The 16758-nt window shown below is 43.2% G+C and overlaps 1 protein-coding gene across 14 annotated transcripts in view; it reads right to left on the minus strand.

Moving 5' to 3' along the window:
* Positions 1-16758, minus strand: part of MEGF11 (multiple EGF like domains 11) — a 255625-nt gene that overhangs the window by 18457 nt on the left and 220410 nt on the right. For 7 of the 14 annotated variants that reach the window (XR_004242750.1, XM_032122617.1, XM_032122616.1 and 4 more), the window contains 6 exons: positions 13492-13620; positions 10517-10645; positions 9706-9834; positions 7098-7226; positions 6724-6957; positions 1017-1135 (listed from right to left, as the gene is read on the minus strand). Coding sequence is in view for 11 of the 14 variants with exons in the window: in XM_032122617.1 (XP_031978508.1) it covers positions 1017-1135; positions 6724-6957; positions 7098-7226; positions 9706-9834; positions 10517-10645; positions 13492-13620 (869 nt within the window). In the remaining 3 variants the exon portion in view is untranslated. The remainder of the gene's footprint in view (positions 1-1016; positions 1136-6723; positions 6958-7097; positions 7227-9705; positions 9835-10516; positions 10646-13491; positions 13621-16758) is intronic. The other 7 variants (XR_004242751.1, XR_004242752.1, XM_032122623.1 and 4 more) reach the window with 2 other exon arrangements.

Below are 16758 nucleotides of genomic sequence, written 5' to 3' on the forward strand. Positions count from 1 at the left end.
TTGGGGAGCAAAAATTCAGGATGCAAGGGGACTATCTACATCAAAAAACATATTTACACATCTGTCTAAACATTTCTCAGAAATCTCTGGAGCCAGCCTTTTTATCACATTTTAATGAGATTTTCTTTTAATAACCAGAAATGACTTACAAGAGCACATGTAGAGATATTTTTGCCTGTCCTGTACAATACTGTCTTTTTTTGCATTAATCTTGTTCTTATGGCATTCCAGTCAATAGTTACATTTGGATTAAGGTGACACAGCCTGAAGTACCATCATTTTTGAAGCTGACGACCTTGATGAAATCAACTGCATTTCCTTTTTCCCCTGCTCCCTCTGCTTTGCCCCACCTGGGCTTATTAAGGCTCCAAAGAAGTGCTGTTTTACCATTTGCCATATCTAAATTTACTGCAAAAGTGCTGAATTAAGTCACAGTGTTGTTCATGAATGGTCTGAGGGAATCAATTGCAACAAATGATAAGGAAGGTGCTCCTGGATGTTCCAGCGAAAGGGCTGGAATAGCTCTGCTGGAGAGCCAGGAGTGACAGCAGAGCTCCCAGAAGTGTCCCTGGATCAGTCAGGACAGTCCTCAAAAGCACCCCAGGGACCTTCTTGCATCTTTCGGATTGTCTGTGTCAGCAGGGAATTTGCGTGTCTACTGATGTGGGAAACAATGAAACAGCAAAGTGAGATTACTGATTAATGCTTCATTGATTTACTTGTGTTGTGTTAATGGATAATTATATTTATTGAGTTATTTATCTCTTCTGAGAAGCAAACATACCTTAGAGTTGCTAAGACACCAAGCCAGACAGGCATGAGACTCCAGTTCCCATTCCCAGAGATTGGGAAGATACAGAGAGGGGAAAGCCAACCTTTCTGTGTCTGGGATGTCAGGAATGCTACCCTGGAGTTTTAAATAATGCTGGCAGACAACAGGGCTCGAGAGACATTGCATTGGTTGATTTCCTTGAACTGATAAGAACATTGCTACAGTGGGGTGGGGTAATATCTACCTTACAGGAGCTGTTTCCATCCAGATTACTGGGAAAGAAGCGTGAAGTCACCCCACATGAGAGAGTGTGGTAGCTTGGATTGGAAAAACAATGAACACTGCTGCTACCTTGGGGTATATCTGGGAAGAAAACAAGTCATCACAAAATACTTTGGAAGCCACAACAGTTCTTAAGAAACTGAAAACATGGTAGAGACAATCTAGTTTAGAAATCTTTACTGGAGTACTGGGTGTTCTAACACATCTGCAGATGCAATCTATCCTGCTTTATAGTGTGAAGCTCTTGGCTATTAGCATTAAACATAAGAGAAAAAAGCAAAATGTTTAAATAATACAGTATTATCTTCTTGAAGATGTTAATAAAGTCATTCCTGACAATCCAGCTGCTTTGCAGGTGAGAGAAGGGAAGCAAAACCTGGGAAATGGATGGGCTGCAACACAGCTGCCTCCTTAGTTTAACCTATGGAAGAGCTCCCGAGCAGTCTTGCAGTTGAAACAAATGAAACCTTTTGTTACATAATCCAGAGTAATGTTAGAAACAAAGGTGCTATAACTGTACCAAGGAGTCCAAAATGCTTTACGTTGTGTGCAAAGGCTTATTAAAAACAAAAACTGGAGCCCTGAAAGGCAAACCTGGGCAGTTATATTGTATGCTCAGTGACATTTTATCTATTTCCTCAATTTAAGTTATAAACACATTTACCAAACAGAATAATTTACCAAGAAAGGCATCATATTTATACTGGCAGTTCTAATGAAAACATCAATCCCAATCTGGTTCCAGCTGCATAACAAATTGATGCATATTTCAAAGTACCATCAGGAGAAGGGATGGAAAACTTCAACTGGAGCAACATCATTTAAACAGCAAAGCCCTGTAAGGAGCAAATGAATGGGTTTTAATAAAGCATGGGCTCAAACTGCAGGCAGAGAGGTTGGTTGTGGGGAACACCTTCATGTCAAAGCGTAATGAAGTGCTGGGGTGGCTGCTTGAGCCCATCACCACCTTTAGTGAAGGCTGGCAGCGATGGGTGAGGAAGGACAGGGGGTCCCCAGCCACCATCACCCACCTCTCCTTGCCCTCTGTATTTGCCTTACTCTGAACATGCACTTTGCTTTGCTGACATCTTGTGGAGATCTAGATTGAGCTTAATTTACTGCAGAATATCCTGTTTCTAAGAAGTGGGTTTATCTGCAGGGTGTCTCTTACATAAGGGCTGTGGCTCAGGGCTCGGGAGAAGCTGCTCCTGTATGTGCAGCTCTGTCCGGGCACTTATTTTCTGCTGAAACATGCGAAGGGATTTTCGAGGTCAGCTCTATTTTGTGGTAAGTGCAGAGCCTTTGAGTCCCAGCTGTTTTCCGGAGTTGCTGCTAGCAAATTAGCTCAGCTCAGGATGTGATTCCAGAGCTAAAGTCTTTGCATTGCACACCTTTCAGCCAGGCTTCCGGGGCTCTGCCATCTCCCCCAGCTACACCTCTGTGACATTTGCAATCAAATTAACAGGAAACACACCTCTCTTGGGGTCTGCCAGTGAGAGCTGGGGCTGGAACTCACCCCTCGTGTCAGTGTGTGCCCACCACCCACACAGCTGCTCACACAGCCTTGAGCCTGCTCAGGGGGCTTGGCTCAAGGGCTCGTCCGCCCTCCCCACAACCCACGGTCCCAGTTAAACACGGACACTTGGATCTGTGCCTTTCTGCTCTGAAAGTGAGTGTTGGTGGAGTCAGCTCTGCTTTCCCCCTTCCCTTATCTGTTGGCTGTGGGCAAGGACCAACTGGAAGAAAGAGCCAGGACCCTCTGGCTCTTCTGGGGGATTCGAGGCACACACCAGTGCCACCAGGAACCAGCTGAGACAATGCGAGTTCTCAACCAGCTTATCTGGCTGTAGCTTGTTTTTTGCACCGAAAATGAGCTGAAATAAAACTCTACCACACTGCTCTACTACTTAGTGTTGAATTAATGACCCTGAGCTTGTACACATCCCCAAAATCCTTTTCTTCCCCACCTTGCATGCAGCACCCTGAACTCAGAATTACTCTTTCTACACAGTTCCCTTTGGTCGATACTTGAGTAGCCACCCAGGCTGATTTACCTTGATAGCACAGTCCATTTTCTACGCATTTATTCATGAAGCTCTTGTAACTGCTGGCTGGAAATACATCAAATTCAAATCTAATGCTGTTCCTGTTTAAAAAAACCCAACAACAACAACAACAACAAACCCAAAAAAAACCCCTCAACCCACAAAAAATCTCTCTCTTCTCAAAGGTGAGAATTTTATTCTGGTCTGAACAATAAGGAAACACTTAAATGCCTAAAAGAAAGGGAATTAGACTGAGCTCCTGCTCTGAGCCTGGGCTGTGGGGTGACACAGAGAGCATCAGTCTTCATCCTGCAGGACAGTATTGTGGAAACTGGGCACAAGCCCAGCCACAGAAAAGGGACTAAGTGAGCACTCTGCAGTAAATATAGACCCAGAGTTCTTAACTGCTAAATGGAACTTCTTCCTTCTCTTTGTGTGGGTCTTCTCCACCCACACAGTGTCAGTGAGATGGCTGAAGGCTCCAAACAGGAGGGTTCATTCTGCCACCTCCCACCACCCATCATCTGCAGATCATTTCTGGAAGTGTCTTGTCTAGGCTTCAGGATCCACAATGCTTTATTCGTATCAAGCTTTGCTTGGCTCTTGGCTCTCACCAGAGGATTCACACATACCAGAAAGTTTGCTAAGACCTTGATAAGACCTCAAACATCACTTCAGCCCATGGACAAGTCCTTGTGGAAGTCCCACTAAGAAATCTCTGCTGCTCTCCAGCACCACCACACAGTTTTCCCTTCTGGCCCCATCTCCTTGAACTAAACAACCTGCACTTTAAAATCTTTTTTGGATGTAGTGCACTGCTCTCATGCTGGGGAGCATCGTTTTGATTTCAGACTTATTTGGGAAAGTTTGCTCTCAGATCCATATGCTGTGGATAAGCTCTCCCAGCACAGGTGGTTTTCTTGTCTTCTGGCTGCTGGGCAAAGTGTGTGTTTTGCTGCCACAACCTTCATCTACAAATGCAAAAGGGTCCAAGGGCTGCCCAAGGGGTTCTCCTTCCTCATAATCTCTCTCACACATATGCACGGATTATCAGCCTCACAAAAGCTGAGGGCGTAAAGACCAAAAACATCCTCCAGAAATAAATGTGCTGGAAGAAATTGCTGCCTCCAGGAGTTTGGGATCTGTGTATGTGACTCTATTCAGAAACAACACCACCATTACTCAAATAAGAGTAAACAGGCAAAATAACAACTGTTGATTCAGGAGAGCCGTAACGTTACAACCCACAGAGGGCTGGATGCTGCAGCCATCCAGGTGGAATTCCTGCCAAAGTACATGGGTTTACATGGGATTACATTCATTGGACAAGTACCTTTACATGGTATTCTGCCTTTAATCCACACGCAAACACCCAGGTGAAGGTTGGAATCCCTGTTCCCTCTCTGCAATATTGCTGCTGTCCTTCAGCATCCTCTACAACACACACGTGCACACCTGCCCTCAGACACACCCGTGTTGTCTTGCCAGCCACATATTCCTTATCTGTGAGCTTGTCTCAGTATCCACCTCTCCACTTTCTGCTGAGGAAGGTGCACATCAGCACCTTTTCCTGCCTCTCTGGTCTCTGGAAGTGAAGCAGCCTTGGTAAAGCCAAAGTTTGGGCAGTTACTGAAAGTCCCAGTAGGCGAATGTACTGGAGGACAGTCAGGATTTGGCAGGGAGTTTTCAGAAGGTCTTGTCTAGAATTTGTAAATGCCCTTCTAAAAAGGGCAAAAACAAAAATTTGAAACAATGCTGGTACCTGCAGGCAATTTATAATGAGCTGAATTTGTTTCTAACTTCTTAATCTTCCTCTGCAAGCTCAAATGGCAGAAGTTTTCCAAGGGGGGGAGGAAGGAAACTGTCCTTGTGACCTCCAGAAAGAGATGCCTGACCCCACTCTGCTGCAGCTTCCTGAGTGATACAATTTCTATTGCTACAAGGACTGAACAAAGAAAGAAAGAAGAAAGAAAAGGCCCAGTCTCTGCATCTCCATCACTGACTGAGATGAACAGGAGAGAACCATTATCCACTTTCTTTCTAGAGAAGCCTATGACACCCCACAGACCTGGTGCTGTTTGGGATTGTAAAGACCTGGTATTGAGGGTTTTTAGAAACTGAGCTGACACAGAGCAGGAATGCCATGAGGGCCAGAATTAAACTCCCTGCCCAGGTACCAAAAGAGATCCCAGGTTTGGTGCAGATGAGGGATGTGATCCCTCAGCTATTTAGCATGTATCCAGGAATTCAGCCATCTCCAAAATACTTTTGTTCCTCACATGCTTAAGTATCATATGGCATCACAAGCTCTGGGAAAGGTGGCTGCACCTGAGACAAAAGTGAAGAACATGTATTTCTTACCCAAATAGGCAGCTTAAGCAAGAGCCAGCAAAGCTAAAATTAAAAATAAGAAGGAATGAGGGGAGATCTGTGATAACTCCCCCCCCCCCCGTTTATAGCTATCAGAAGAAGGAATGCTCTACTGAGTGGTCTAAATATGAATTTAGTCAATGGTGTTCAGCAGAGAGCCCCTGATGTGGGACACACCATGGCAGGAAAACGTCCCCAACACAAGGACTGAAGTCACCATGCCATGAGAAGCTCCGTGATTAAATTCTAGGTGTAGCCAGGCATTACTATCATTGGCTTAATGGGAGAGGCTCCCTCCAGGCACATCCTTGGCAGGGGAGTCCATAAAAAGCTTCCAGCCATGTCCCCCTGACACAGCAGAGAAGCCAGGGGCCTTGTGCATTTAGAGTAGAAAGCAAAAAGAAAAAGGCACTGTGGGCCCGGGGAAGCAGAGCTGCTGGGTCAACCTCTGCCAGTCCCACAGGCTTGTATTTACTTGGACTTGGAGTTTCAGCCATTTAATGGGAAGAGAAGTCAGAGGGCAGCAAACCCTGAGAAGATCCCCGCTAGAGACAGCGGGGAAAGCAGAAGGAATTAAAGCCACCTCCTGCCTGGCATCATCCCTGATATTGGCCAAAGAGGAATGAATAGGAATGACAGTGTTGAAAAGGAGATCACATCCTCCAAAATTTAGCCAATCTGTCAAGAAAAGCCGTCCTCCACAGCAGTAGCAGAGGATAGACAGAAAATAATGCTTTGATGCTAAAGACCCTTCTTCTTCCTCTGTCCTGCTTTCCTCAGTTCCTGGGAAGATGATTCCCACCAGCTGTCTACATGACAAGGACTGGTCCGCACACAGCAGAGAGTGACAACAAATAGACACCTCAAATCACAAACTGCAACACAAACAAAACCAAAACCTTATGACTGACCCAGTCAGTCCCATTCCTCAAACAAATAAAGGCTTCCCAAGATTTCACAAAGGGAAAACATCTCTGCACCGCAACAGGAATGCACATGACTCAAAATTCCATGCAACATATTTCCTGCCTAGGTATATCCCATATCAACTTCCACACAGAAAGCAGCTTAAATCAGTTTTATATTTGCTTTCCTGTCCCATTTATGTGTTTAAAGATCACGGTATTCTGGGGAAGAATGGAAGTGTCATTATTTTTGAGGCTCGATAATACACGTTACACATCACAGAAACTTGTATTTCCCCAACAGACAGGAATATCAGTCCGGATTTGATTAAGATAAAAAGACCCTTACCAGAAAGTGAGTAATCTGTATTAGTCATCCTCATGGCTGGAGTGTAAGATACACTTGGCATGTCATGGCCCTTCTCCTTCTGTTTCCGTCGATACCACACAAAGAGTGCCAGCAAGACCATAATAATTAGAAGGAGAATAATAATTCCAATGATTGCTCCCACTGAGTGCCTCTCTGATCCAAGAGCAGGACTAATTTTAGTATAGGGGTTTAATTCTTCCATCATAAGAGCCGCTGTTAAAAGTAATTCATAACACACTGTAAATTGAATCGTGCATTTCATTTTTGAAACACTGTTTTTTTAAGGCAAGTAGATCATTGGAGAGGGGAGAGAGAGAGGGAGAGAGGGATTTTATAGTTAGAATCCACTGTACCTTGATCACATCGGATTCCTTTGAAGCCTGGACTGCAGTAGCAAGTGCCTGTGACATGGTCACACGTTGCATTGTTCATGCACTCACACAGTTGTTTGCAACCATAACCAAATGTTCCTGGAGAACACTCTGGGGAGCCAAAGAAAAACACTGGAAAGAATTCTACTGTTTTCAGGAATGGGCACAACACTTGCCATGGGAAATTCAGTAGAGAAGTCTCCCTGGTTTTAGGATCTCTAGGATAAAACCCTAATGTGAAATTATTATTATTTGAAAGCAGAAGCTAAATGTATTCCATGTACAGTTTATTACTTATTAAGCTGTAATTTTCTGGAAAATTCATACAATGAAATCAGTGATAGGGACAAAGGCTTTAGAAGACTTTATATATATTACAAATGTTCAGAGTTTAACAGAGCTTGAGCTCAGAAGCTGTAGACAACAGAGCTCAGCATTTTTCACCAACCCACCTGTTTTTTTTCATGGGGGGAATTGCAAAGAAAAGTTTTAATGAACCTTTATATGAACCCAATGGCTTTTACCAAACAAATGCCACATGCTTTCCTACTCATCCCTACTAGTGCCAGGAGGTGAACAGAACACTGCAGGTGGAATTTCAGAACTGAGCATCTGAATGGTTTGATTAGCTCTGCTTCCATGTCAGGTTCTTAACAGAGCAGGAATTTCTATCCTGTCTTTGTGTCTCTATCAAAGACAAAATGACTGAATGTCCAGCTGAGAAATTTATTCATACAATTACCATGATGGGCTATTACAATAAATCTGTAGGCAGCTTACTGTACTTCTGGAAGCACTATTCAATAACAAATTGAAACAAACAATGTCCGTCACATCCCACTTATTTCCATGGAGAAGCTGCATTACTGAAAACATGCACACTTGCTATGATCCTGTGGAATATATTGTTCAAGATGTGACTCCTTGTGTGTCAGTGCAAATGTTTTTCATTGCATGACAACACGTCCCCAATGTCAGTCTCAAAGTAGCTTCTGGGAGCCAAAATTTAATATTAAGTAGAGAACCATAGCCAGTATCTGTTTTTTGATTTGCAGCCTGTGTTAAAATTCTGTCTCTTTCTTTAATCTCTTGGTACTCAAACAAAGAAAAAACCAAAATTATTACAATTAATGCTCATTCTTATATTAGCCTGCAGCCTACTTAAGATAAATAAGGCCTAAATTTTGGGACTGCACCACAGAAATGATGCCTGCAATTAGGCATTTCATCTGCAATGCAGTGTGACTGCCCATTCAGCAGGATTTGAAGAAGGAAGGAATCTTAATGAAGAGATTCTTTTAGATTAAACAGTAGAAGAACAAGTAAATAAATCCATTTGTAGTTTGGATAGAAAAGAAAGCCTCAGGCTTTGTACAGAGGTCAAATTATAAAGCAGGTCCTCATATAAAATCTGCTATTGTGCAGTTCTTCGTGGGACTCTTTAGTTTCGTATTTTGATTGTGGCTGCAGTAAAGGGTGTCCCCAAATTTCAGAAATTTTGCCACTTACAGAGTTACAGTGGTGCTGTGTGCAATACCCCCCAGAGCACATTTGGCCCTGAGATACTCACTTTGCTAAATCCAAGTGTGTGCAAAAACATATTTATGAACTGAGTTACATGCACAAATACTTCCATAAAGAGCCACATAGCAAGCTATAGTTAAAAAGCCTTCCCTTGCAAATCTAGCAGGAATATTACTGAACTACCTTACTGCCAAAAAAAAGGAAGGGAACCCTGTGGACTTCATGCCTTGGGAAGGTGAGATGAATATCACCTGTGTTTAGAATCCCAGAAAGTGTGTGAGAATTTTCCTTGTGAATTACTGCACTGGACAAACAAGTAATTGTTCAGCTGCAGCACATCCAGTTTCCATGACCCTCATTCCATGTTCTTTAAAGAAGGTATTTGGCACAGCCTGCTAAATATTCCAGTGGGATATGGACAACAATTCCAGCAAGAAATTCCAGAACCCTTGCAAGGTAACTGAAGTTCATTGAGAAACACTTGCTCACTGCTCAAGCTACACACAGACCCTTCCCAAAATGGCAAGCAACCTTGATTTCCTTGATCTGCTTTCATTGTAAAGATGAATCTTTATTTGGCCCATGTCTACATCATAACTTCTGTGGGAAAGCCCCATATCCCCAGTATTCCTTGGAAGGCAGAGAGCAGAAATGACTTATTTCTTTTAACCCTTCTGGCTGTCTTCATGCATTGGGAAACCTGGAGCTGTTGCTCTCAACAGCATTAACAAGGCCTGAGGAGGCTTTAGGGCTGCTTTTGTATTAATTAGGTACAAATTGTTTGGGAAGGCCCTATCCAATCAGCACTGACTGCAGTGATTTGCCTTCTGTCACCTAAATTTAGTCTGGGAATGAAAGGCCCAGTTTGCAGGGATTCACTGAATTTCTTTATGCTCAGACCATCCAGTTTTCCAGAGGCATCCTCTCTTCCCTATGGATTACATCAGGTGCCTGGAGTCACCATCCTCCTGACATCAACACCTCATCTAAGAGCCTGTTTGTGCAAGAATTCTGAAATACACCCCCCTTTCTGGAGAAAGAGAGAACTGAGGTCACTGGTACTTACTCTGCTCACACTGTTTGCCTGTAAATCCCGTCCTGCATGTGCACTGCCCAGTGATGTGGTCACAGTCAGCTCCGTTCTGACACTGGCACACATTGGCACAGTTCTTTCCATAAAAAGCAGCTGGGCAACCTTTCAGCAATTAGAACAAGGAAAGAGTAAGAAATAAGTTGAAACCCAAACTCAGATGTGTTATAAGCACGAAGTATGTGGGTTTATAAATCTATGGATTTTCAGCCTCTGTATGTTTCATGACATTTATTTGATGGTGTAAATGCAGAGATAGTGACAGCCAATTTTCTTGAAGTAATGTTTCTCATCTTTACAGAATTGCCTCTTAAGTGTTTCAGAAGAATGAAAACTTGACCCATCTATACAAACCACATTTTCCGGAAGTGAAAGATGCTAAACAGAAACTCTCTGGAAGATCAAGGATCAATCAATTACTTGCAAGTGAAAGAACCTTCTTAAAAGGCTCACCAGATCTCCTCTTTCATACTGGTAATTTGGAACTAAGGTGACAAACCTCTAACATTTTCCTAAATCAGACCACAAATACTGGGGCATTAACGAGCAGGGACACTGACTGTGCAAATTCTAACAATGAATCAATAATCTAAATGATTTCCCCCTCCTTTACCGAGTGCCAAAGGCATAAAAAACCTTGGAAAGCTTCAGGACTATTTTCTTTGGGGTGATGTGAGGTTATCAGGAAGAAAGAGCATGTGCTTTTCCAGGGAAAACTGCAATACTTGAAAGAGACACGAGGTAGCAGCACATACTTTGACAGATTCCCTGTCTCTGAAAGGCTTACGCTGAGTGCAGTAGAGCCCCGTCCAACCATGGGTACATCTACATTCTCCATCGTAGGGGCTGCACAGTGCTCCGTTGTGGCAGTTGCACGAATGAAAGCAATCAGGGCCCCAAAACCCAGTGGGACAAGCTATGAAAATAGAACACATTTTTCAGCTGACAATAAAAAAAAAAAGCCATGATACTGTTTTAATGCTGTGGAGGAGCAACAATAAAGGGAGAACCTGTGAGACACCAGCAGAACCTCGCACTGCTGACTCCTAGACAGTGACAGGTCCTTCACAGACAGTGACCAGTCCTTCTTGGACAGTGGCCGGTCCTTCCAAACCACCAATTGCTCTGCAAACCCTGGTGCCACCCTGTAACCTCTCCCATGCTGTCAAGCCCTGGCACAGGGATTTCTCCCAGCAGGTGAGGGGGAGATTCTGCCTCTCTGCCTCACTCAGGTGACACCCCACCTGCAGAGCTGCCTCCAGCCCTGGGGAACAACATCAGAAGGATTTGTAGCTGCTGGAGTGAGTCCAGAGGAAGCCACAGAGATGCTCCCGGGTCTGGAGCCCCTTGGCTCTGGAACCTGACTGGGAGAGCTGGGGGTGCTCACCTGGAGAAGAGAAGGCTCCGGGGAGACCTCAGAGCCCCTTCCAGGGCCTAAAGGGGCTCCAGGAGAGCTGGAGAGGGACTGGGGACAAGGGATGGAGGGACAGGACAGAGGGGAATGGCTTCCCACTGTGGGAAGGGTTAGATGGGATATTGGGAAGAAATTCCTCACTGTGAGGGTGGGTAGGCCCTGGCACAGGGTGCCCAGAGAAGCTGTGGCTGCCCCTGGATCCCTGGAATTGTCCAAGGCCAGGTTGGCCGGGGCTTGGAGCATCCTGGGATAGTGGAAGGGGTCCCTGCTCATGGCAGGGGGTGGGGCTGGATGATCTTTAAGGTTCCTTCCCACCCAAACCATCCCAGGATTCTGTGATTCCATGATCCCCTCTGTAGGGCAGGAAGCAGGATCAGGTCTTTGCTGCACTGAGAACCAGTGACCCTTGATACGACCCCACTCTGTTCTCTGGCCACTCTCCCTGCCTCTCTGGCATTATATGTGAAGCCAGTTTAGGCAGGGTTGCAATATATGGAGGTAATTTAATTTTCTTTTTGACATTCTGGAATTCTTGCATAATAACGCCCAGCTATTCAGGTTTACTTTGCTATGCAATCAACCACTAAAATTACCACATTCATTTGAAGCACAGAGTGCTACTCCAATCATGTAAAAATGTAAAGAAAACTTCTTCCAGTATGAATTCCCATCCACAAATTCAGATTGCTTTTGTTGTTGGGGCTAATATTAAATTAAAATCTCTGGGTCTATTTTATATTTCAACAAGTACAATATTAATACATTTTAAAAAGTTATTTTAAGCCTCCCTCCAAAAAGGAATGCAGTAAGTTACAGTTATTAGTGCCAGACTAAAAGATCTGAAATTATGATAGCCCTTCAATATAACAACTATATTTTTGCTTTAAAAAGCACTTTCCATTGCTTCCTGCAAAAGACATGAATTAATAAGGCACAGTTCCCAGGAAACCTGAAAGTACAGATACCAGGCCTATTTCCATGGATGCCAATGGCTTCATGGATGATAAATGGAAGTTTCTGGCATTTGACAGACACCTCTAAAGCCAGAATGAACGGCCAAAGAAACTCTGCCATGACATAAATCAAACAAAAGGTCACTGGACTCACACAATGTAAAGCTGTGCAGGATTTGGCCTGAAGTGTTTGTGCTATAAGCAACTAGAAATACTTTTCCAATGCCTGTCTAAGGCAGAGCTGCAGGGGCTGTTAGCAAATCCAGAACTGGTCTGGAGTCAGAGCTAAAATTATCTCCTGTGCAGCTCTGGCTTGGGGTCATTCCAGGTTAACCGGAGCCAGGGATGGAAATAGCCCGGGAGGGGAGGCCAGGTGCCCACAGGAGCCTGGAGTGGGACGGGGTCGCCTTGGGAGAGGTTCACTTTGTGTGCAAGGAGTAACTGAGCAAACAGCCACGTCCCCTCTGCTCATCCAAAACACAGAGCCACGGCCAGGTCCTGCCTCCTAAACTGGTTCTGCTGACCTGGCCTGCCTTGCTCTGTAAGGAAAACCGTCTTTTTTCAAGGTTAACAGACACTAACAGCCCTTTCTCAATTACATGGCCAAATATAATGAGGAATATGTGCAGCTTTCTGTCTTGTCTTTTCTTTTTTTTCTGTTTTTGACTGACAGCAATATTCTGCCTGCAGAAGACACACAATAAAAGCAAAATTACAGCCGTCTGTTTTTATCCGATTCCTGCTTTATCACTTGGAGTTTAATATATTTTACTCTGGAATGCTGTCTAATATGCTAGTTGTATCCTGAATATGAAGTAACATTTCTGAATGATCGGATATTGCCTCCCTCTGTGATCTAGCTTCAATTAAGGGATGCTCGCAGGAAATGACACTTTGGGATCAGCAAATGCCAATCTTCTACCTGGGCAATTTTCAGAAAGAAATCCTCCATCCCTACAAGGCCACACTGACTTTTACAATTAAATTACATTTAATAGAAGTATTTCAGCTGCCTAATTTCTGAATTCTGGGGATTTAGTACAGGAAAACATTTACTGGTTAATAATGTCTAAATGTAATAGCTGAAAGAAAACGATTTCAAAAAAATAAATAAAAAGGAATCCAGCTAGAAATTAAAAGGGAGCATGGAGCTTTCTTTTCTGATAAGAGCTTGTGACCTCCCTTTCCTGGCTTCTGCAAACTCCAAATGCAGAAACTAATTCAATCCAAAGCTAACTTAGATTAATTAAAAGAAATCAGCTCTAAAGAGAGTAAGGCAGTGGCTGTAATACAACAGGGATTTCCCCAGAATCTGTCTTTAACTTTCAGAAAGCACTAAACAAACACAAAAATACAATCTTTGAAAGCAGAGGTGGAAAAAACCCCTTTGCTTACTCTGGGAGCAGTCCATCCCTATCCAGCCTGGGAAACACTGGCATGATCCATCAATGGGATTGCAGGTCCCGTTCTCGGTGCACTGACAGACCTCGGCACAGTTCTTCCCGTATTTCCCACTAGGACACACTGAAAACACAAGGCAGTTTACTGCAGGCTCTTCAAAAGGACTGGGAGGAAATCACAGGACTCAACATTTAGCAATTAGAGATAAAATTAATTACAAAATTTTTCTTTGATGAAGCAAAATTCCTCCAGAAAGCAGGAACAGGCAGAAAGTATTCAAGACCATTTTGCTTGCATCCCAGGCATAAAAACAATAGGAAAAAGTCATATCAAAATCCATTTTTCTGCTGGAAAATGGAGTTAATATAGTAATAAGATTGCAAAAATTGAAGGGCAGTATGGAAGGATAAAAAGAGGAGAGACAAAACAGAGAAAAGGGATCACTGGGAGAGGAAGAGAACAGGAAAGCTGAGGAGAATTCAAGGAGTAGCACCCACAAATGCGTGGCTGGAAGAAATTGATCTGGTTCCTGAGGATTTTTATATACATATATATATATGTTACATACATGTTTGACTGAGAGCTATTAAACAGGTGTGCTGCGCCCTAACAAAATCAACACCTATCCCTAACTGAAGCTGGAAGAAAAGAAACTCTTAAATTTTTTTCCAGAGTCATCTTCTAACATTCTAAGCACAGTGACAGAAAACTAATAGACATGTAGATCTTCAACCTCCCACCAAATTATTGGAAATCTTTAACGTTAAAGTTGATGGAAAGCTCTGCTCAGTAACGAATGAAATGTTTCGTTTCTGGGCTCTTATTGGCTGTGTTCCCTGACAAAAACAGATGTATTTTCAAAACAAGATAAAACATACAGTCCATCTTTGCAAAGAGTGTAACAAATGGAACTGGACTTGTATCCTGGTAAATAATAGCAATGTCAAAAAAGTGATTAACGCACTTCCCTGAACTATGCAGCTCTTTTACCACTTCAGCCTCTCTCACTTTCTCAAAAGTATTCTCTGCAGGTGACCTCAATCTATCCAGACTGTGACTCAGCCACAGATTGAAATACCGAGCTGTGATTCATTAGCTTTTATATAATATGCCATACTCTGCTCTTACTACAGCAGAGCATTGTTTTCTGCTTGCCTTTCTGTAGACTGTGGACTTATCTGTAGGAGTGGATAGAGTTGGGTTTGGCTTTCACACTGTGTGCTAAACAGAACAGTTCCTACGTGAAAAGAGATAAAACTAAACACAATACACAGTCATGATGGAAGAAATACACAAAAGAGAGAAGGAAAGCAGAGCCCTCCTATCACAGCCAGAGCAAAAACTGATCTGTCAGCCCAGCTCTCGGACAGGCCACACCAGTATTCCCTTCCAACGCTCTGTGTAAAGCAGCTCCAGGCACTGTTTTATGGCATCTTTGAGATGGAGATAGGCAACATCACCTTGACGAAGGCTGGGTTTCATATGTACAAAAAATGTGGTTCTCGAAGGGTGGCCTTAGAAGAGGAGCTGATTTGGACTGCAATATGGAATACTGATGGATCAGTGCGAGATTTGTGATCCAAGCAGATCTGCTGGCAAAGGAACCAGGTCACACTTTGGTGCTTTGTTGCACACAAGCAGAGCAGGCAGAGGGGATCCCCCCTGGGAGCTCCTCTTGTCTCTGGGAAATAGGATGATGCCCTCTGGAATGTCAGCACAGAGGGATGACAAAATGGTTGTTCTCCCTAATTTAAACAACCTGGTTGTGGACTGACAGAGTGACTCTTGTGAAGATGTGAGATCCAAATCCAAGCACTTTTTAAATGTCTCAATCATTTTTAGAGAGCTGTAAAACAAGGTTTAATGCTGCTTTCTTCAGGAGCAACCTGACTGTACAACACAGATTGTGATGTTAATTAGCTTGAAAAGCTCTGAAGTGGGACTCCCAAAGTCCCTGTGGGATGTCAGGTGTGTTCTAGCAGCGATAACAAGTTATTATCAACCCATCTTGCTCTGTGATTGTGAAAGATATTCATGAAACAGCTGTTTAGTTGTTTGCAGCTTGGAATCCTTGGCACAACCATGTCAACCTGTGCAGTTTTGGGGGTTACACAGCTCCTCACATGCACATATTGCTCGTGGAAGAATGTTCCTGCTGCCAATGGCACAAGGAGATGAAAATTCCAAAGTGAAATCTTCATTTCACGTTTTTCTAATGGAAAACATTAATTAGCATTTTTCTTTCTACAAAATAAAGTTACGTGCTAACTCATTATGACAAACTGCAACACAAATTGATTTTAATTAGGACATGAATATTTTAAAATTAATTTTCTGGATAGATCAACATTTCAAAGTAAAACCAGAAGTGCTGAACATCTGAGCAAAAATAAAATAGTTTTCTTAAGAGGATAATTAGACTTGCTTACGCTTTGAAATCTGGCTAACGTTTCACATAAAATGGACAAATTCACTGAAAAATGTTCATTTTGATAAATTAATTGGTGTAATGTTTAGTTGACTGTACAGCACAGGAAAAAGAAAACATGGTTACACTTAATCTCTGCTTAGTGATTTTGGGTAAGTGCTGCCTGCAATCCCAATGTACTGAAAAGCAGGTCATTGAAAGTGTCATTCAATTCTGGCAGGGATGGTGACTTCACAGGGGCAGTGGCCACTACGAATCATCTCTTTTAAATAAGTGTAGAAAATACCCACTGCAGTATGCAGCAACTGAGAGTGAAGAAGGCTGAATGATTTTGTGTGTATTTTTAGGATGAAAATGAAATCTGTAGTTAAATGTGGACTAACTTTCAAAGGTACAGAAAGGTGATGGGCGTTTGGGGGAGCTGAATTTCCTCCTCACCTGTGAAAATGAACTCACTTCTCTGCCTCACTGCAAACTTTCCTGTCTCCTGCACTTGTGTCCATGGCTTTAGCTATTCCCAGCCAGGTCCTGAACAGTGTAAATGAGGTTCTGGCACAACTGGGTGTTTGGGATTGTGCACCTGAGCTGGCCTTTACCATAACCGGTACCTCCACATCCTGCTGCAAAGATCACATGAAGGTGCCATCAACATTCAGGTGAGGACAGGCTGAGCAGCAAGAAAAATGATTGGATACCCATTGGATGCTGATGTATTTACAGCAAGTGTCTCATTCCACAGTCATTTCAATCCAGTGTGGCAGACCTGGTTTATTTATGAAACCAGGAGCACATCGTATTTACAAGAGGGTGACTGAGTACCTGTTTGCATTTTC

The sequence above is a fragment of the Corvus moneduloides genome, chromosome 13 (assembly GCF_009650955.1).
Source record: "Corvus moneduloides isolate bCorMon1 chromosome 13, bCorMon1.pri, whole genome shotgun sequence".
Classification (NCBI taxonomy): Eukaryota; Metazoa; Chordata; class Aves; order Passeriformes; family Corvidae; genus Corvus; species Corvus moneduloides.